The sequence below is a fragment of the Globicephala melas genome, chromosome 21 (genome assembly GCF_963455315.2).
Source record: "Globicephala melas chromosome 21, mGloMel1.2, whole genome shotgun sequence".
NCBI lineage: Eukaryota > Metazoa > Chordata > Mammalia > Artiodactyla > Delphinidae > Globicephala > Globicephala melas.
Window position 1 is genome coordinate 5603784 of NC_083334.1, and position 23094 is coordinate 5626877.

General features: G+C 38.7%; 1 protein-coding gene across 11 annotated transcripts in view; it reads right to left on the reverse strand.

The window, feature by feature from the left end:
• Positions 1-23094, reverse strand: part of WDR17 (WD repeat domain 17) — an 82479-nt gene that overhangs the window by 4706 nt on the left and 54679 nt on the right. For 9 of the 11 annotated variants that reach the window (XM_060291612.1, XM_060291615.1, XM_060291609.1 and 6 more), the window contains 14 exons: positions 22342-22467; positions 21162-21317; positions 18380-18444; positions 15622-15754; positions 15069-15160; positions 13666-13765; positions 12692-12831; positions 10463-10483; positions 8705-8816; positions 6008-6149; positions 5630-5732; positions 4250-4351; positions 1509-1607; positions 1003-1186 (listed from right to left, as the gene is read on the reverse strand). In XM_060291612.1, coding sequence (XP_060147595.1) covers positions 1003-1186; positions 1509-1607; positions 4250-4351; positions 5630-5732; positions 6008-6149; positions 8705-8816; positions 10463-10483; positions 12692-12831; positions 13666-13765; positions 15069-15160; positions 15622-15754; positions 18380-18444; positions 21162-21317; positions 22342-22467 — 1575 coding nt within the window. The remainder of the gene's footprint in view (positions 1-1002; positions 1187-1508; positions 1608-4249; positions 4352-5629; positions 5733-6007; positions 6150-8704; positions 8817-10462; positions 10484-12691; positions 12832-13665; positions 13766-15068; positions 15161-15621; positions 15755-18379; positions 18445-21161; positions 21318-22341; positions 22468-23094) is intronic. The other 2 variants (XM_060291608.1, XM_060291617.1) reach the window with 2 other exon arrangements.

Below are 23094 nucleotides of genomic sequence, written 5' to 3' on the forward strand. Positions count from 1 at the left end.
AAGTGGATAAGCACGTATACAACTAAGTGTTCTGTCTGTGGTTTGGAATATATTGCTGTGTCTGAAGACTTAGTTTGTTTCTGGTGTCAAGTCAAGCTATAGATAGAGTTTACATGAGCAGCAAGATATTTAATTGGAGTGATTATCCCCCCACGTACCTTTCTCCATTGACCTGGCATGTCAGTGTTAGAAATGTAATTAGCTACGTTACATTAGAAATACAAGAGTCCACTTAGTAAAATGTGAATGTGCCCAAGAGGTGGCGTTCTTTTAGTCCCACCTGGTCTCCATTAGCATTTCATGGGGATTCAGCTCGGTTTACTTCTTGGGGACACCTACAACCGGTCCTGGCTCTGGGATGATGAAGGCTCCTCTATTTTCTGGAGATAATGGCACCCCTGGGTCACACTGGGAGGCTCTGACATCGTTCACCATCATTACTTTGATTGGGCATGAGGGACCATTCCTTGGGAATTAGCCATCCCTCATGATTGATCCCCGTGATTTTTAACTGCTGAAAAGTTCCGTAAGTCAATGTAAGAATATGCATAATATATCAATGATATATTATACATCTAACAGTTGTTAATTGCTTTCTTTGTGTTTATAAAATACAAATGGAGACTATAAAGTTAAATTTAATCTACTGAGATATAATAATTTGTAACTGTGTTGATTGTTGCTTTGTCTTTCTTATTTAATTTCCCTAAGGATATGATCTATATGTATTTTAAAACATTTGTTACTAAGTATATCTATTATATGAATTGCTTTTAGGAAAACAGTATCATGACTATGTCTCTGAATTTATTTCAAGGAGAGAGAAAACATTTATACCAAATATGGAAGCATTGAGGGCAATACTTTCTCACTGGGCCTCAGGTCTCTTTATAGGTACCTACTTTTATTCAGGTTGTGCTTATTTTAAGATCACATTTCAAAAAATAATGAAACAAAAAAAATGATGAACATGCACAATTTATGCCTGACATCATGCTGTACCTGGATTTTTAATCCTGTAAAACAAGAGATGTGAATATCAGAATGACTCGGTAGGTTTGACCCGGTCACATAATCTGGTCCAATAATTCCTCTGACTGGTTCTTCTTTTAGTCTCTTCAGTAAAGTTGCATAAACCATTCTTTGTGAATCAGAAGGGGGTGTATGTGGAGCTTCTTCTGATGATCTGTATTTTCAACAGATATTCCATTTTTAGTTTTGTAGAATCCCAGGGTTGTTAAGGTTTAGATTAGAAAACAGTCCCTGATGACTATTTAGTTCTCCTTTATGAAACATGGCAAATCAACTTTAGACTCAATGTATAGTAAAATGAAGGACTTAAAAAAGGCAGGAAAGAGCGTTGTAAATTATTACTGAATATAGGCTCAACGACACAAGATTCATTATCCTGCCAAGATAAATAATGAGACAACCAAATTGTCAATAAGTCTGTCTGTCATATTAAGTGATACCTTCTGTATCCCAATTTTTATATCAGATTCACTCACCGGTTGATGGATCGTGTGCAAGCTCTCCATGCATCCAATTCCTCAGAAAGGTGGTCGATTTTTATAGGCACTGACACCTTCCGACGTTTCAATAGCTGACTGAAACATGTGAAACAGACATTAACATCTACCATCCAAGACAAAGACAGCAGAAGAGCAAATGAACTTTAAATAACTGCAATTTCAGATTTAACAACTGTTGTTCACAAATCTATGTGTATATGTAAATATATACATGTAGGGGGGTGTGTGTGCGTGCAAGTCCCTGGCAGGTCAAAGATATCCAATAAATATTGGTTGGATGACAGGCCGGGTATTGCTGAGTAACAGCCACGGCCAGCTACGGTGCGGTCCAGTGTGTCTCCGTATTAAAAATGACTCTTAGAAAGCAAGTGGAACAGTAAGAAAAGAATGTCTATTAGCGGAAAGCAATGGAAATGCTGACTTCAATTCTTTAAAGACAAGGATGTGTGAAAAAAAGCAGTGAGACAGTGACAGCAGTGATCCATCACATCTGTGTATAGAAAACTGGAAAACAGACATAATGTTGTTGTTAATTATGAGGCTGTAGGTAAGGAATTACTAGTCCTAGTTTCCATAAGTTACAAACTCAGTATGTTTTTCAAGGAACTAGTTGGTTGAAATTTAAAAGTAAAAGCTGTTTAGGAGATAAAAAGAAAAAGAACATAAGACCTTACAGGTGATATAAGACTAAAAGTAAGCATTTCTATAATTTATATCTTGTGGTTAACTCTTGCTGGTTTGTCATCATTCTGCTGGGACATGATCAGAATTGGTGAGAAAAAATATATAAATACCCTCCCCCCACACACATACCCCTAACATTTCAGTAATATTTCCTCAAATCAGCTGGTAGCTTGTTTTTTTTTCAACCTCAAATTATTGACTTAAAAATTTTTTATTGATAATGTAGCTTGGCTCCAAAACAAATTCTTTAAATCATATGGTTTCCCTGTCTACAGTTCTGCACTTGGTAGTACTTTGTCTGCCCAGTAGTTTTTGATGATCTACTGTAGATAGAGCACTGTTAAAGAGTGAGGAGAAAAACCCACGTAACTAGGTGGACAGAGCACTGTGAAAATACCAGAGAAAAGCTTACATGTGTACACGGGGAATCACAAGGGTTTCACTCTGGCTGGAGCAGAGAACACGTAGAAGGACACAGTGGGTGATAAGGATGGAATGTGACTTCTGTGGAATTTCAAAGTAAGACTAAGGATCTAAAATGTTATCTGTTCACTAGTGGGGAGTCTCACCATCAGGGAGGCTAATGCAACTGTTGTAGGGGTGACAGGAGGAGCGGGGGTAGGGTGACTAGAGAAGGGCTACCACAGGGGACAGTTAGTGAAGACGGTAAGTGTGGGTCCCAGAGAATGAGAAACGTGCGGGTGTGGGAACTTACTGCATAATTGGATGTTGACAGCAAGGAAGAACACCTAACCCTGAACCTGAGCATTTAATTCTGGACGACAGAAGTATAATGACATCATCAGAAGAAAGAGCGAACCCAGGAGGAATAGATGTGAGAAGGAAGATGGCTTTAATTCTGAGCGCACTGAGGTTAGCGAGCTGCGGGGCGTCCAGCCAGGCGCCGTACCTGCCTACAGAAGGGTGAGTCGTCCGCACAGAGGTGAGAGGGTGGGTTCTGAGGGACAGAGAACAGGCAGGTCCCGGAGCTCGCGTTCCTCTCTCTGGGATAACACGTTTCTAACCCAGCCACGCTGTCGCAAGTCTCTCCTGCCTTAGGAATAAAATGCCTTCCTTGCATTGGTGATATGTTTTCAAGGGACCATTTTCTCTTTTTCATTACCAAAGTCATATAGAGCTGAACATAGCTCATTAAATAATATTAATTCCGTGTGATACATCCTAGTGTTCTTACAATATATTTTCTAAATATTGTTAAAAGTTACTTTCGAATTGTGGTCATGCTGCCTGCGTAGATCTCTCCTTGAGCGCCCTGACAGCAGGAATGTCTGCTGCCCCCTGGTCAGGCCCACAGCTACACCAGACCTCCCCCCAGGGGCACTGGATTTTATTTTCGAGTACGACAAGCTTTAAGCACAATGGCCGATGGTCAGCAAGCTGTGAGAAAACACAGGAGTTTGGCAGGTAGGTTATACCTGAATACAATATGCTTCGCACTTTTGTACTGTAGAGATGGGAAAGCTAAAAGACACAGTTTTTCATCTTCTTTTGAAAGTAGGGTTACACAGTCCTGGCCAGTGGGTTGCAGATGCACAGCCCTAAGGAAGACTTTCCTTCCTGAATCCAAGGGTCCTGCCCTCTGTGGTCTCCATCCTTTCACCCTTACCACTCCTTCTGCTTCGAATGTAGACCTAATACCCAGAGGGCTGGGAACTACCTGGTAACCTCGGGTCACTCAGGCAAGAGGAAGGAAGCCAAGAATGTCGGAGTTGAAAGCAGCGAAGAATCCAGATCCTTGATGGAATCTGCCTGAGAATGCCTACCTCGAGTGTCTTGACGTAAGACCAGGAACCCTTAGTGTTTAAGCTAGAATTAGGATTTCTATTATTTACACCCCAGTTCACTGCTAATTCATATCGTTTACTGCTGCTTTATTATGAAGCACATGCTTAGTAAATAAATACATGGATGAGTGCAAAATGTGTTTGTTGCTTCTATGATGCACTTAGACACTAACCATCTCAGTGAAAGGTACTTCTCTAATTTCACAGTAGAAGAGAACCTGCTCTTACCTCGTGTACTCATAAAGTGCCGGGACGATGCTTTGGTACTGTCTTCTGATAGCCAGCAAAGCACCAACGTACCCACATAGTATCAGCAGTTCATTTCGAGCTCTAAAAGAGAATATATTTATTTTGAAAGATTCCGTAACTTGAGGTAAGAACATTGCTCTCATATACAGTTATTCTACTTGTGGCTCTATATTTTGATGGGTGACATTTATAGCAAAATATGCTTAGAGAATTTTCTAAACTTGAAGCTGTTTTATTCATCAGTTAACTCCTATTCAGACATGTACACAATAACATAAATTGTATTTTGAAATAAAAGTCTTTAAGTAATATTTAACTCTGCCTTCTTGTTTTTCTCTCTTCCTTGTCTGTTCCTTCATGTAATTTCTCCCCGAGTGATGCACTGGGTCGGACTGACGGATTCCTGGCATACTGTACAGACTGCAGGGGATGGCAGAGAACACCTCCTGCACACCCAGCTGGGGAAGTTTGCCAAAGTTTCACAGGCTCTGCAGCATCTTTTCCACACGGCATTGCAACAAAAATAGCCCAAAGCCTCTAGTATAAATATATGTGGTCTTGGGATTTTAGTTACATGGATAACAATGTCCTTAAATGATACTTGAATACAAGGATAGTGTCTATTTTTTAATTTCTAGCACTTTCACTCCTTTCCCCAACCTAGTATGCTTTGCACACATGGAGATTTAAGAGATATGACCACTAGACAGACCACCGAGGACATGAGGTCCGGAACCATCCCAAAGCTCCGAATTGGCCCTATTTGAACCAGGTGTGTATGTGTGTGTCTGTGTGTACATACACATAAGACACTAGGTATTAGGAAACGGGACCACTAAGATTCACTATTTGTTTCAAACTACGTCTGTACTTTTACTTAAGGATAACACAAATTAAAATGTAATTTTTCTACACATGCACCTATCTGTCCAAGATGATCTTATTTCCTGATCTGAACACCAAAAACAATACAGCCGGGACCTTCCCTGGTGGCACAGTGGTTAAGAATTCACCTGCCAATGCAGGGGACATGGGTTCGATCCCTGGTCCAGGAAGATCCCTCATGCCGCGGAGGAACTAAGCCTGTGTGCCACAACTTCTGAACCCGTGAGCCACAACTACTGAAGCCCCTGCACCTACAGCCCGTGCTCCGCTACAAGAGAAGCCACTGCAATGAGAAGCCCACGCACCGCAACGAAGAGTAGCCTGCGCTCGCCGCCAACTAGAGAAAGCCCGCGCGCAGCAAGAAAGACCCAACGCAGCCAAAAATAAATTAATTAAAAAAAAACAAAAAAACAATACAGCCATTCCGAAACATTACGTAAGCTCAGTTACGCATTTTGGAGAAAAAGTACTCACTCAGTACATGTATGCAGGAGTAATTTTTCAGTACGAACATAACTCAGTAGGTCAAGAACAGGGTAAATGGTATCCAAAGTCCAATTGGAACTACTGATGGATCCTGGCAAAATAAAACCAAATAAAGATTCTCTAAATAATAGGATTAAAACTCGTTCGTCCAATTTTTAACTTATGTAATTGATTCTTTTCTGGTCAACGCTGTCTACTTCTTTATTTTCTAGATCACAATCAGGTCCCGATACCAAACACGCAGCAATCTCTTTCCTCTTTAAATTCAGGACAGCTAGTGCTTGGTTTTAAGCCTTTTTATCAATATGAATGAAAATACCAAATAAAAGAGTAGATTTTAAACTATACTACCAACTGAACACATACCTTTGATGAAGTCAATACCAATAGGAAGGGCCTTCTCAGGTTCTTGACTTAACAAGTAATACTTTATAGTTTCAAATATATTGCCATCGGCATGGGCTGTCTCAGCTAATTGCATACATTCTTCTACTGTGGGTAGCTTGCACTAGAAAATAATTGGTTTGATGACACTGTTACTAAGATTTATAGGGATAAAAGCAATAGTATTAAGTGCTAAATGTTTCCAATATGCCTCCTTATTAAAGTTGCTGAGAACAGATGTAAATGAAACAATTTGTACTAAAAGCATACACTTATGGGAATATCTTTAAGATCTAATAACAATAAATAGGGTATTACCTAATGAGTCAGTAGTTTTAATCACACAAATACCTAATAAAAGAGGTGAAAGTAGGGCTTCCCTGGTGGCGCAGTGGTTGAGAGTCCGCCTGCCGATGCAGGGGACGCGGGTTCGTGCCCCGGTCTGGGAAGATCCCACATGCCGCGGAACGGCTGGGCCCGTGAGCCATGGCCGCTGAGCCTGCGCATCCGGAGCCTGTGCTCCGCAATGGGAGAGGCCACAACAGTGAGAGGCCCGAGTACCGCAAAAAAAAAAAAAAAAAAAAAAAGCTAAAAAAACAAAAAAAAAAACAACTCCAAAGAGGTGGAAGTAAATTGTCCTGATTGTGATACTAGAATTAGTACCTGCAAATGTAATTGAGCAGGAAATGCTGAAATTAGTTACTTTAGAACAAATATACTGACCAGTCTCAAAAACTACATTAAATGTAGAAAACATAAAAGGTGCATGCTTACGTGTTCTCTACACAGTGATTTACTTTCACTTGGCCTTGAGACAAAGCAACTTTATTTCGAGTAGGACAAGCTCTCAACGTTTTTAGCTTTGACATTCCGAAATGCCACAAAGTGGAGATCTGAGTCTATGAATTCATTACTGTAAAATGAAAAGCAACACTCCCAATCTTTTCAAATAATGTTTTTTTTCTGTTAAAACTGAGAGTCTACTCCACCTTCATGTAAGTTTTTCTGCTTCCATAACGTAGACAGGAATTAAGTTATAAATTAGTAACTTAACAACTCAAATCAATATTTTAACTTAAGTTATAAATTAATTTTAGATAAAATTCTGACTTGTTCATGATATGTGCAGTTTAGGTGTTAAAGTTTGTTGGTTTGTTTCTAAGCAACACAGGCATAGTTTACTGCTGTCTTACTAGTCTTTGGCAACCACTGAGACGGAGCTTCCGCCGCAAAAAATATTTTGTGCTGTGACCGCAGATGATGTGGTTCATCCACAGTTAGGTCATCTGTCTCCTCTCCTTGCAGATTTGTCACTCTATTTCCTTCTCACTATTTTTTACACCCCCGTAAGTTACTAAAATGGTTTATTCAATTTGTTTATTCCACAGCTTCATATTTTCCGTTGTTTAAAATTTAAGTAAACTGAATATTTTAGATCCCTCAAACTCTCTCAAAAAAAATTACAACAAACTAAACTAAAAGAGCTCTCATGTATGTGACATTTCATATTGTTTCCCCATCTTTATTCACTGAATGCCAGTTATTTACTGAGCAACTACTATGTGCTAGGAACTGTGCCTGGTTAGAAAGAAAAAAGTTTCTTCACTTTGCTATATGCTCTGAGAGTAGAGGGAATTAGCAAATGGTTCCCACTGAAATTTCATTCTGACACATAATATGATAAGAAGAGTAGGTTGATCATTCCTGTAATTCTTATCCTATCTTAAAATTCCAAAAGCTATATGACTTAATATTTAAATATAATTTTTAGGGGAGTTCCCTGGTGGCCTAGTGGTTAGGATTCTGGGCTTTCACTACCATGGCCCGGGTTCAGTCCCTGGTTGGTGAGCTGAGATCCCGCAAGCCACGTGGCACAGCCAAAATATACTGTAATTAATACAATCTCCCTATTGTTGAACATTTTGATTGCTTTTGTATGTAATCTTGGTATATAAATTCCTGTATTCGTAGTGGAGCATTTTTAAAAAGCACTTTAGAATAAGCATACCAATTTTATTATACGTCACTGATTCTTTTAAAGATCTTAAACTGCCTATTTTTAAAGTTAGCATACATGTACCTTAAGATGCAAAGTGGAAAGGGCTTGGGATGTGAAGTTACAAACGTTGAAGTTCTCACCCCACCGTTAACTAGTTAAAAGTTCTGGGCTTCCCTGGTGGCGCAGTGGTTGAGAGTCCACCTACCGATGCAGGGGACACAGGTTCATGCCCCGGTCCGGGAGGATCCCATATGCCGCGGAGCGGCTGGGCCCGTGAGCCATGCCGCTGAGCCTGCGCGTCCGGAGCCTGTGCTCCGCAACGGGAGAGGCCACAACAGTGAGAGGCCCGTGTACCGCAAAAAAAAAAAAAAAAAAGTTCCTTACCTTCTCTGAGTTCACTTTCTTTATAAATTAGGAACAGTATCCCCTGCTTTTCAGAGTTTCATGAGAATTAAGTAACAGATAGATAACAGATGTGAAAATTTAGAACAGTTCCAAACGTATAGTAGAAACTCAATAAATGTTCTTCCTTATTGTTATAATTTTTGTTGTATTTATGAGGGGATTCTGACGGGACCGTATATTCATTTCTCTGTGTGCGTCACTATTTGACCAAACCTAAAGCTAATGAAATCACAGCACTGCATTCCAAAGTAGAATACTTAATATCGTCAGCATACCTTCTCATGAAGATCATTTATCTCTTCGATACACCCCGGGTAGAAAGCACAGAGTTTCACTAACTGTAGTTCGCTGTCAGGAGTCATCAGGAGAAGATCAACGGCCAAATTCCTATTCACATAACAAAAGGGGAAACTTCCGTGAGGAAGAAAAAGCCTAAAAATAACATTTTAGAACTATTTCAAAGGAAGAAGACTCATTACACCTCCCTTGCTTTTCTATTTACATAAACAGTACTAATTTCCTACTTAGTTATGAAACTCCTCTAAATGTAGATTACAGAAACCAGAGGACGTGAAGAAAAAACATATTATGAAATTCCTAAATACTGAGCCCTTATATATTTACAATTAATTTTGTTATTATAGAATAATTCTCTAACCAAACTAAGTAGTATGAGACGTGTTCTTTGGAGCGAATTATAAGGCAGACTCTGTGAAAGCTAATTCTCACCAACTTTTGCTACACTTGCCAACAATGGACAACTGTATCTTCCAGCGCATTGAAACTAATGGATATTTAGATATTTTAAGTTTAGATGTATGGGTATTCTGCATATTTCTTAAACTTTAGGTGGAAATCAAAGAACAGAAATGCGGTTTCCCGATTTGCTTTCTAAAGATTTAATCAATGGAATAGATCATTTTGAAATCAGACATTTAAAAAAATGTGTGGACTTTCACAGCTTTACATTAAAATATTTTGTATAAAATCATTTTTAAAAATCAGGAGGTGAGGAGGTTTTGGTTTCATGCCTCGTAAGAGAGAAATCACTAATTTTTAATGGCTTACGATATTATTATTCAATTTTCAAGAAAATGATAGACATTCCGCATGACTTTAGACAGTATTCCAAATGTGAAGTTACCACGGCTGTGCTGTGGACTCTGAGTAAAGCCCCCTCCACCTTCTTCGTGCAGCCTTCAGTAAAATCTAAATTGGTCACTCAAGTGAATAAATTATTTTAGAAAATATTAGGGAGATGTTTCATCAGAATACACTGAGTAAAGAGCAGGAATAGGGATAATTTGTACGTGTCAAATTCTCTATCATCTTTGGGCAAGTAAATCTTTGAGTGTTCTTACAGGTTCCAAATTAGAGTAATTCATCTGTTCTTGATAAAAAGTATGACTTTATGTTTTCTGATACTAACATTTAATAGCAGTTTTTAATAATGTCCATGAGAATATAGAAATTATCATTTGCTTTTATAGTGTTTTAAAAAGTTGCGCTAAAATTCTACTTTAACTTCTATGAACTACACACAAAAGTCTGACTTTCTTATCCTAGAATCATATCCTGACACAGAGAAATTTACAGCAATTCCAGCTAATTTTATTTACTTTTTAGGCTAGTTCACTATTTATTGAAAATTCAGTATGCCAGTAGGGGAAAATGTGTGTCTATATTTCTATATACTGATACAGACCAGCGAAATGATCCAAACTCTTAAATTTCACTATAGAACAGGCATCTTAATTTGCTTAGTTAATTAATTATTGTTTTATTGTAGAAAGCCACAGTTCATTTTTTACACAGGTTTAAAGTATAAAATCATGAGTGATTTTGTACCTAGGTTATAGGAACTGTTCTCATTACTTTGTAGTTAGGTTTTATATAAACTATATAAATGAACTGGCATTCTGCAAAGCAATAAACCAAAAACAGTTAGTGATCATTTCTTAGTAAAGAGTTGGTATTCTAAAAACAAAATATGTGAATTTTTAATTGAAGATTTTAATAAAACTCGATAATACCTGTATCCAGTGGATGGAAAGCTAAAAAGAAAATAAATTTGAATATCGTGAATAGGCAATGACAACCAAGAAAAAGCAAACTTTTACCAGTGACTGTAAAAAAAAAACATGAAGTGTTCTCGGTTTATAAAATTACATTAGGATTAGATTTCGCTCAGAAAAAAAAAAAGCCAGATGCATGTATTTCAGCGTTTGAACTTTATCCTGGTTTCTGGTGCACAAACCTATGGCTATATTAAGAAAGGACTCTTGGAGGGAGTTAAAAGGAAGGAGAAGTTTGTTTTATATTAAAAGCAATAAGACATAGAGTCAGGTGGAAGATTTTGAAACCTCTTTAAAATTTAATATCCATGTTTCGCTACTTTTTTACCTTTACTTCTTTTTAAAGAGTAATCACATTGTATTTGAATTAGATGATGACTTTTAGCACAGCGTCAGTCAGTCACCTTTGTGGGTTAAGTAGTGTGAGTTAGACCTCGTGCTTTCGGTTGGGTCTGAGCCAACGACCATAGTTCTTGAGAGACGGCACTGGGTCCTCTCGAGGGATGGCCTGCGTTAGGTACACTTAAGTCTGAGACTGATGGTGGGGCACCACTCCATTCTGATGGGGGAGGGAGCTCTTACATCACTGTAAGATATGGGTAAACATTAGAATAACTCGGAGATTCCCGAATCTCTCTGAAGCCCCCAGATCCAACAGGAAAGGAATCCGGGAAGCACTGCTCTTTTTCTGACTCAGCCCTGGATGAGGGGGCGGTGTAGTGTGACAGCTGCCATAGACTGAATGTTTGTGTCCCCCAAAAGTCCTATGTTGACATCTAACCCCCAGCGGGATGGTATTAGGAGGTGAGGTCTTTGGGAGGTTATAGGGACATGAGGGAAGAGCCGCGATGAATGGGATTTAGTACCCCGATAAAAGGGGTCACAGGGAGCTCCCTCACCCCTTCCACCACGTGAGCACAGCAAAAACGCAGCCAGTTACGAAACAGGAAGCCAGCTCCCATCAGACACCGAATGTGCCAGTTTATCTTGAACTTCTGACTCTCCAGAACCATGAAAAATACATTTCTCCTGTGTATCAGTCACCCAGGCTGTAGCATTTTGTTACAGCAGCCCCAGCTGACTAAGACAGTAGCTAGGAGTGCAAACACTGGAGCCAGTTTATGTAGCTTTGAGTCCTGGCACGACCAATTACTGAGACCAGAGGCAAATCAACATCGACCGCAGAGTTCTGAGTGAACTGTCGCATGTTGCACGTAAGTGCTTACGACGGTGCATGGCGCACAGTGAGCGGTAAGGAAGCGTTAGCTAGCGATGACGATGATTCTCATCTGTAGTGTTCAACAGTGGCGTCTGTATAGCTCCATCGTAAGAGTGGGGGCCTGTGTGCAGGGAGTGTAGAGCGGGGAGACGTGAAAGTCCTCATAAACAAGCTTATGTAGAAATTTCCCAAGGTTCTACGTGAGAAGACCGAGGTCTAAAATCATCTTTATTCAACAAACACGTGAGTGACAGCACCATCTCCTTCCTCCACGATGAAGGACTGTCTGCCCTGAGAAGTGAGGGAGAATTGCTGTGAGCTGGAGCTCCAGGTCCCCCAGGGACTCTCCCGGGTCTGCCTCTTACAGCACAGCCCAAGTTTGTTCCAAGTGTCCGGCTATACCATCTTTATTATTACTCTCCATTAGAAAAGTGACTTTATTTTCTAAACCTCAAACTAAGACCCAAGATCTGACAAGAATGAGTGTAGACATGCAGAATTTAAAAAGTGGGAATGTTGGGCTTCCCTGGTGGCGCAGTGGTTGAGAGTCCGCCTGCCGATGCAGGGGACACGGGTTCGTGCCCCGGTCCAGGAAGATCCCACATGCCGCGTAGCGGCTGGGCCCGTGAGCCATGGCCGCTGAGCCTGCGCGTCCGGAGCCTGTGCTCCGCAATGGGAAGTGGGAATGTGTGGTCCTGATAATCTTAAGAAGTGCACATTTACTGTCTCATGGTGCTTTATGTGTTTGAAATATTACACGTTACAACTGGGCTACTTCAGAATAAGTGATGGCAGATTTCGCTACATAGCCACGGTAGTTCTCACTCTTAATTCATGCTCACATCTTATCTTTATCTAAAAGGGAGCTCCTATATTCTCCCAACACACATCTTATCAAGAGCAACTTACCACATTCAAAAAATGCTTCCATCACTAGGAAACTATTCTTTGACTTTAGAAATGCTCACCACATTGGAATCATCATGCACTTTCTCGCCAGCAGCTCGAGGGCATAGTGGGTTGCGGGTCCTGCCAGCTCTCCAAGCACTGTGCCCACACAGACTGCCAACTCCAGCTCGTTTCCGCGAATCAGGTACGCCATAGCCAGCTTGCTCAATGAGAAAAGAATTCCTTCAGTTTCATAGATGCTGGGCAGCCTCATCATTCCCCTACTGCATCTCATGAAGCAGATAAAGTTGTATTAACCTATAATCGATTATTCTTATAAAATACCGAGTGTAACATTTGTCTACAGTACTTATGTCAGGGCAACTACGGTTTTCAGATGGAAAAGCTGATAAAGGGACACAGAGCACATTTTATAAGGTCAGAATTTAAGAGTTTCGAGCCTTTGCTCACATTTTTGTAATTAATAACAGTCTCTCTGCAGTATCCGCCACATGTCCTTCAGTCCCTCTATCAGAAAAAAAAGTAAATTCGTAAAATCTTCCTCGATACTGTACAATGACTATCAATTATCCTTTAAGGCCAACACAGCTAAGGATACACGCAAAATAGAACCCACATCTTTACTTAATGGTTTCCTATTACATTAGAGGCTCAAATGAAAAATACCTCAAAAACATAACTTGCGAAGAATATACTAAAGTATCTATAAAAATAACTGCTTTCAAAAGTCAGGTATTCTGAGTCCAAGTCCAGTGACTCTTCCCTTTACCACACTCCTGCTTCTCATATATGATGAAATACTTAAAGTAAGGTTTTGACAAATATGTCTCTTGTAATAAAAATAAATAAATAGGTAAATAAAAAGATCTCATAGCCTGTACAGTTTATCTGTGTTTATTGGGCATGTCATCGCTCAGGCTTGGAAAGCACGCAAAAACCAGATCTTACATAGAAAGTCACCGTATTATTCCCCCTCAAACATCATGACGTATCTTAAGAGCTTTTCATTCACATGAGCCATTTTGAAATGTACCTCGATATTATCCACAGCGAGGTGGCAACACGCGGCTAGGACTGCCCGGCCATCCTGAAAATACCATTCCGCCAGCTCTCTGCAGGCTTCCTGCAGGAGTCTAGGAAGAAAAAGTGTACGTACTGGATATAAACACAAGGACTCCATCATAAAAGTGAACTGATGCCTTTTTATAACAAGCTGCTTAAGGGATCCAACAAGATTTAATTTTATATCCTTGGTATAGGTAGAAAGCCTGATTTGGGGGGAAAATCAGGAAAGCAGTCTTTCTTAGCAGATGAGCTGATAAGGCTACCTGCTCTCCCCTGCAATTTTTCTTCTTTTCAGAAGAAAAGCCAAATTTTCAGAATTTCCCATCCTACATCGAATAATTTATGCCTCAGCTATAGGGGCAGTTAACCTTAGAAGAATTACAGGTTGAACAGAAACTTTTCAAGATTTAGGTGATGACTGGAACAGGGGTGGTGTAATGTTAGATCTTTAAAATGCCAAGTTTAGAAATGGCAGAGAATAACAGCAAAAAACCAGGAAGAAATGCGTTAGTCCCAACACATTATTTGCCTAACATTTTGTGATCATTTTTACTTGTCAAGTGTCCTAAAAGTTTAAATATCCTATTTCCTAGGGCCATGATAGGAGCTAAGAGAAGACGCAGAGGAAGGTAGATTACTAGACTTGAAAAAGGTCAAAAGGCTGGAGAATCCTAATTTCTATTTCTTTTAAAAACGTTAGTATTTGGATTTCATTTTTTTTTAATTTTTAAAAACATTTGTATTGGAGTACAGTTGGTTTACAATGTTGTGTTACTTTCTGCTGTACAGCAAAGTGAATCAATTACACATATACATATATTCACTCTTTTTAAGATTCTTTTCCCATAGAGGTTATTACAGAGTATTGAGTAGAGTTCCCTGTGCTCTACAGCAGGTCTTTATTAGTTACCTATTTTATATATAGTAGTGTGTATATGTCAAGAGACCTAGATGTTGTTCCAGATGCTAATACCAGGGTGTCATGGATTTTGAGTGATGTCAGGGAGATGTTATCCACACTGAGTCTAGGGTGAAACATTAATAAACAGCACATCTTACTTTTACTGCCTCTCCTCCCCAGCAGGTTTGATCAGATTTTAAGGATTTAGGTGCTTTATATGCAATTTCTGTACTGAAATGCAGTTTTTGCTTTTCTGGAAGCTACATAAGACGTGTGGCGGCTGTGTCTATGTGCCTGACATTTCCCTCCTCGTCTAGGGACGGATGCTGTGACGGAACATGACTGTGGTGAGAAATGCAGTTGAGGACACGAGACAGACAAGTCCTCTGCGTGCCAAGAAGGATGAACTGCCTTAAAGGGAAACCAGCCACAAAAAAGTATTGATCCCCAACAAAGAATGAATCGCTCACTCGTTAAAGTCTTCCTTGTAGATATCATCAGAATAAGAAGATCCTTTAGGTGTTGAAACATGGAAGGTTTGCATATTTCCCTCACAAGCAGCCTGGAATTTAATGCAATCTTTAGTTAATCTGTAGCTACCTGCTGATAATGGACCGATTTCAGAATATTCTTTTGAACAAAGTATATTTAAATGATGTTTGAAATTTATACTACGATTTGGAGATAGGCTTAGAATTAAAAAAAAAACCAAAAAAACCAACCCATGAACTCTGTTGTATCAACAGGAAGCTTCAAGTGAATGATTACTAGAGTTGCTCAAGTGTATACAACATTCAGCAGTGTAGAAAAGGCCAGAGTTCAGAGATGCCTGCATGTTTAAAGATCTAAAATAGGTTCAGTGTGGCCAGAGCAAAGAGAGGGTGACTGAAATGTCCAAGAAAGAAGGTCAGGAGGTGGGCAGAAGCCAAGCCATCTACAACTCTGTCCATCACGTGAACATGACCTTCCCCCTCCCACACGCCCCTCCCAGTGTGTCCAGCCCGTGTCGTTACGTGTTTGTACCTGTGCAACAAGCAGAGCTTCTTTCAGCTGACCTCGTGACATAAAAAAATGGACTAATTTTTTCACATCGCCAGTGGCTATGCAGTATGGAATGACATCATCCTTATCTTCCTGGATCAGCTGATCAGCTCTCCTAATAAAATAACAACAAAGCTTTTTTTTATATAACATGGTAATTTCAAGGTTCTCAGTTTGACTGAGATTCTCTGAAGTCTCTAAAATTTGCATCAGAATCCACAAAGACCTAGATTTATAATCATATCACATAAGGAGGACAAAAGTTTCCTGAAATAGTAAACACTGTTAGTACTTGTTTCCCCTTAGGAAACTACAAATTTTCATATTTTAAAGGCAATGAACATTTCAGGTCTTAAAATTAATGTAGCTTAGCTATTAAAATAAGGAATATATCTTTCTGATAAGTTGTTACCTAGATATGTGTGATGGGACATCTACTCTCAATTGGATTAATGCATACGTGGGTGTCTACTTCACTAAAGACAGAGAATTTTAAGCGTTTTAGTGAGCACAGCGATTGGCGAGCCTCTGAATGCAAGTAGCCTAAGAATCATTAAAAAGGATAATTCAAGAAAATTTTATTTCACTGTTACTTATATTCAACAAACATGAAATTTATTTGTTTTGATTTTTTCCCTACTCACTGTCATAACTGGCTATGTTTTTGCTGTGCTCATATGCTGGAAAGGGTTAAGGAGCTTTGCCCCAGGCAAGGTAGCTTAAAGAAAAATAATGTTCCCAATATGTGAGGGGGGAGCGGAGGCCTGATCTTGAAGATTATGAAGGATATACATGTGTCTGTCTCTGTCTCTCTACATCCATCACTGTCTGTCTGTCTCTGTTTCTCTTTTCCTGTTTTATGTCCCCATTACTTTCTCAGTGACCAACCTCGTTAATGCCACTCTTAACATTCAATCTCAGTTTTACTGAGAACTAATCTGGTATATTTAATTTACGCTGGCACCTGCATTAAACTCCATTTCAATTGCCAACCTTTGGGTGGGTGCAGTAGACACTTTTTTATTTAATAATAAAACAACAATTTTATTATTGTTTGCCTAGATCACTGTTAACAGTCTCCAGTTCATGGGGTCACTGGAGTCTTCCCTAACAACCAGGCTTTTACCATCTGACCCTGATTTCCCTGTTATAGCTGTTTAGAAACAATATTCTCTTCCTGGGCATTTAGAAATAGGACTGAGAGACTGCCGATCGATCTTTCTGAATGGCTGGATGCATAAAACATGAACTTAGGAGCTGCAGGGAGATGATTTTCTGGCCACCATGTGAACTAAGGAGCAGAGAAAATCAGGTGTTGGTTTTCAAAGATAAATGAAAAAGACTGTTGTTTCTTAGGTTGAAACAAAATTGTTTTGTGAAATAAATACCCTCTGCTAACCTGACTTTATTAAGGTTTCAGTGGGAGCAGTGACATTTACAATCGTGTAGTAATTGTACACACAACAGAAGACACATGAACTTAGAATTACTTTGGATTCTCAGAGCTTAGTCTAAGGAGCCTGCAGTCTGAGGGCTGGAGCTAGCTAATGCTTAACTTATTTGGGGAGAGTAGGTGCTGGGGAATGGTCCACTTTCCCACGGCTAATGCGTTAATCCTTCTGTATTTCATGCTTAGTCTCTGATTGATTTTATGGGTACACGTGAGTTACAGTTGAATTTTTTTCTAAACCCTGTCCCGTGAAATGAAAACCAAACTTCATTTTTAATGCCAGAAGCAAGGTAATTACTCATTAAATAGTCCTCTACGGTAACTGGCACGTAGTGAGTGCTAAATATCTGTGGAACGAATGAATAGAACAGAACAGAGAGCAATCTATGTTTCCCCCTCAGAAGATACGTGGTGGAAGCCCTAATCCACAGTACCTGTGAGTGTGACTTCATTTGCTGATATAATTAGTTAAGACGGGGTTGTACTGGATTAGGGTAAACTCTAAATCTGATATGACTGGTATCCTTATTAAAAAGGGGGAATTTGGACCCAGAAACGCACGGAGGATAATGCCACGTGAAGACTTAGCAGAGCCTGCAGTGCCAAGGGCTGTCGGTAACCACCAGAAGCCAGGGGGAGAGCACGGACCTGATTCCTTCTCAGAACCTCCAGCAGGAAGCAACACTGCTGACAACTTGAGAGCCGGGAGAGAATACATTTCTGTTGTTCTAAGCACTCGGTTTGTGGTCCTTTCTTATGGCAGCCCTAGGAGACCAATACACCTCAGAAGAAATCTTGTTTGTTTATTACATTCTAGAACAAGGACATCCGGTTAACCTTGTTCAGTGGTAAAACCCTTCTTCATCATCAGAACTACCTTGTATACATGCAGAGGACATGGCAGGAATTAGTGTCCACAGAGAGAATTTCTGAGATTATTTATAGAATGACTATTTCACGAACTTTGCTAACCTTCAAGAAATCTTACCACTTATATTTCAATAGCAATACATTAACCAGTGAGTATGTTGACTGATCTGTCATTTCCTCCATCAACATGGGGGAATTTGCCTTCTACCACTGTTCTTATCAGATGTCAGCTCAAATATAAGAACGCCAAATGACTTATAACCGATTCATTTAGTTTACTGTATCAGGAGATATAAAATTCAGTTATCATTTAAAACAACATAAAAGTAAAAAATCTCAAAGGCTACTAGCATACTTATATATTGCTTCTATTTTAACAAAATGTAAAACATCTGTTTGGACACAGACTCTCTGCCTCACCTCTGCATCAGCTTCTTCCAGTATTTCACAGACACCCCTGGCGCAACTGACAAGGCTTTGTCCCACTAGAACAGGAGAAGAGAAGAGCAGGAACATACCCATTTTGATTGTACGGGCTAACTCTTAACAGACTTTTTAAAAAATGAACTCATATTTATAACACAAGTTTTTATTAGAGTGTTTGGATTTCCAGGCATATTTTTTGTGTACTATCTCATGCATTCCCTAGGGTATAAGTATTACCATAGTTTAAAATAAAATAAGATATATAAATTCCCTGATTTAGCAGGGAAAATCCCAAGCCTACAGAGAAAGAAAGAGAGGTGGAGGGAAGGGGGGAGCAGAGAGAGAAAAAGAAAGGAGGTTGGGGGAAGGGGTAGTACATAAAGTATGTAGTTTGAAAAATATACTAACTCACCTTCCCACACAACACCAGAGTAATCTGGTCTATGGTATTCTATGTTCTATTTTCAAAGTCATATATACACTGAAATTTTTATTTCACTGTTACTTATATTTAACAAACACGGCATTTACTTCTATTTTTATTTTTTCCCTACTCATTGTCATAAATTTTATTCATTGTCATCTCTCCCTTTATAATTGATATTCCTGTCTTCATATTTTAAAAATGAGACTACTACTAAAAGAAGCTCGCTGTTCAATTAAGGCTGATTGTGACTGTTGTTTGAAGACACAGATTTCACTGAATTCAAGTCTAGAAGGGAACTGAGGAGAAAATATTCTGAAATATCACTACAAAAATCAAAACTTCATTTTAATTAAGGCTCTCCGAGACAGGCAAGTTCTACTGCAAATAAAGCTAGAAAATTGGTAATTGGCCTGAAAATAATAGGTTAGGGAATTTTTAACACTACATTATTTATAATCATGTTTTTTGGGGGAAATTCATCTTTATTATAGTAGGGATGAATGGAAGAAAGAAATTGAAATGTAGATTAAATTAACTTTAAGATCACCAAGCTCTTTCAATAAAAACATGTGTTGCAAGTGAAAAGAATAAATGTTTTCCTAATCTCATACTATCAATTTTACAGAAATAGAAGCTATTTGTAAGGCGGTGATCATGAACAATTATAAGGACACCTATATTTCTAAAGGGTTGGAAGCACAGTTTTTTGAATCATTAAGTCCATTGATGAAACTGCACAACAGCAAAATTATTAGCTCCATAAGTAAATGCCTGATTAAATTATCTTGAATTAAACTGGAATTAAATATAATTTAAAATTATATACACCCAAATATATAACTCAGAAAGATAAAGAATTACACTGTTCTACCAAATTTATTTATTCTTTTTCTCCTTCACTTTTGATATTCTTTCTAGAAGTGCCCTGTTAATAAAGAAGTTACTTTTAAGTCATACCTTTATTTCTTCATAAGAAAAATTTCACACTGCTCCTAAGTTAAACATTTTTTTAGTTTGCAATTCCTTTTAAATAACATTTTTAAATGGTACACTTTATTATCTTAGATCAAGGAGTAATTCATTGTTTTCCTCTAATGTATGGGGAAATACAAAGGTGAGCTAAATTTAATTTTGATACAGTTTAATGTAATGTTACTGCTTAGTTTTACTTCATATTATTTGTAAGTATTCTTTTTTTTTAAGTTAGTTTTTTTAATAGATCTTTATTGGAGTATAATTGCTTCACAATACTGTATTAGTTTCTGTTGTACAACAAAGTGAATCAGCCATTTGCATACATATATCCCCATATCCTCTCCCTCTTGAGTCTCCCTCCCACCCCTCTAGGTGGTCACAAAGCACCGAGCTGATCTCCCTGTGCTCTGCGGCTGCTTCCCACTAGCTATTTTACATTTGGTAGTGTATATACGTCAATGCTACTCTCACTTCGCCCCAGCTTCCACATCCCACCCCCGTGTCCTCAAGTCCATCTTCTATGTCTTTATTCTTGCCCTGCCACTAGGTTTGTCAGTACCATTTTTCTTTTAGAGTCCTAACATCATGCTTTGTAATTATAAAATTAATTAACCAAGAGCTTTTCAGAAATTACCAACCATGGAATGAGTCCATGTCATTCTAATCTTTTATTTTTCATGGGTAGAATTTCTGTTGACCTAAAAGTACACATGCCAAAAAATGAAAGGCTCAATAAATCTTCCCAAACTGAATACTAATGTAACGAGCTCCCAGATCAAGGAACAGAAGCCCCTCCTCTCTTCTGCTCTATTTTAGTCACCACCCATTTCCCAAAGGAAACCACCATCCTGAATTTTAATAGAATGGATTCATCCAAACCTTTTTGGAAAACTCTGTTTTGTTGATTCAGTGCTCTCTGAAGATCAGAATGCGCCTTCACCAGCTGACCCTCAGAGGGGGTCAGTGTGGGACTGACAAACAGTATTAGCAAGGGGAATTCACTGGGAGCAGATTAGCCAACATAGATTTTTTTAGGAATCAAAGACTAGAGTCGAGGACAGTGGTTTTCACAGGTTAGCTTGTTGGGAAGAGAAGCTGGAGGGCTTAGAAAGGCACCTGTCATTGGGCTCCATCCCCCGAGTTCCTGATTCGGTAGGTTTGGGTGGGAAATGCACGTCTGAGGAGTTCCCAGGCATGCTGATACTGCTAGCCAGGATCTCACTTGGATAGCTACTGCTCTGAGGTATACCCCTGGTATCAGATTGGCAGAGAACCAACCAGGCCTGGAAGAAGATAAGCTTGATATTTAGTATCTAACTGAGACTTGGAACACTGTGTGAGACTCCTTGGTTTTGCTTTAATAGCACATTTTACCTCTCCAAGTTCCACCATCAGCTCACAGTATCTCCGGATCTGTCCTAATCGCAAGTGTATTTCAGCAGCTTCCTTCAGTCTTTCCTCTTTAGTAGGGACACCAATACCACCACCAAATTTAGACATCTTGACTGTGGTTAGTTCTTGGGCTTCAGACTGGTTAAGAAGAAAATGAAATGATCTAAATTTTATTATACAACAGTTAGTGATAACAGATCATTATAAAAGCATTATACAGACACATATTTTATAAGCATATAGCACTGGAAATTAAATATTTTTTTAAATCAATGCTTTCTATCTATAATATATAACACCTCTTTAAACACAATATTTTGGTGTGGTGAAGAGTAGGGCTTGGATATGCCTGGTGTGGGTGGGAAGAAGCTAAATCCCATTTTCCTTAAAACTCACCAGAAGTCCAGAGGCCAAAAGGTAGTGAGTGCTAAAGTGGTATATAACTGGTGAAAAAATATATAATAAATAAATAAAAAAAAATAAAAACTAAAAATTATTCTAATTGGTTTCTATACTATCAATAGGTAACTGTTACAGTCATTAGGTGTTTAGTTTGTGACTTAGAAGGGTACTTCTTTATGAAAATAGCTGCTTCCTATCACCATCAAATCCACATCCCTGGCATTATTCTCTCCATGGTCTAACAACTAAATAGTCACCCATTGATACTTCATTGCAAATATAAAAGCTTTTTCTTCTTTCTGGTCTCAGGACTGGTTTACTGTTGGAACTGCATATCGCTTCATGTATAAGGTGACTAGTAGTTTTGTACTGAAATTCATTAAGGGATAAAATATGATCAGTTTTAATAAAATATATCCCAGAATACAGCCTAGTAGGACTCTGAGACAAAAATCAGAGTAGCCCATACATACAATCATCTGGTAAGAGTGTAAAAGGTAAAGCATTTCAAGGGCTTTCCAGGTGACCTTTGAAGAATTTCACGAGATTCAACCTATGAAAACCATGGCTGCCTTAATCTGTTCCCCAAATAATTGATACTCTCGTGATCAGTTTTTACTGAAGGTTTATGTCCTCAGTGTTCACTTACTTCAGTCTACCAACTCTAATTATATATGCAAAAAATCATTTTCATATTTTAAGAGTGAAAAGGCAAAACAATTTTGTGTTTGAGTACATCACATCCGCATACTTTACTTACTGTTCGGAATGTAATCAGATGTTTCAAATGCATTATTCCTTTACAGTAGTTCTGAGGAAGTAAGCTATCATCTTGCCCTTTTATCACAGCAACTAAGTCCCATAAATTGTCACTGCCACCCGGAGGCTAAAAAGTTGATACAGAACATCCAAAGATAGAATAATGAATTAAAAATCCCACAGCATTTTGCACCTTTAAAAATATAATGCAGGCATATCTAACTTGAAAAATCACCAGGATAATAACTATACTCTATCTTATTTATTGTTTCTGGTTTCCATTTGCTTTTATTGTTTGTTAGGCCCTCTGAGATCCTTGTTGGATTAATGCATGCACCCAAATTGTCTATTGAGGACCAGAGGGGAAAAGCTTTATTCGTTGCAAAAGATCCTTGAATCACCCACAGTCCCAACAAATAGCCTCTATATATACAAATGTGTGTGTATAAGCGTGTGTGGTATAATATGAAAATTTTGGATATTTTCAAATGTATATAGTAGAAACTGTTATAATTTATAAAATAACACTAAATTTAAAATCATTTAAGGTCGGTGGCAAACTTTTTTGATTACATATTTTGTTAGCTCAGAAATAATCTCAGCTGTCTATTACCATGTGGAAGATCACGAATAGTTCTTGAGGTGAAAAGGGTCTTCAAAACAAAACACGCGGTTCTGAAGTGCAAGTAATAATTAAGAAGGAAAAGTTGATTTATTGCCAATAATAAAAGATAGTAATATCAAGGCGAGGGCC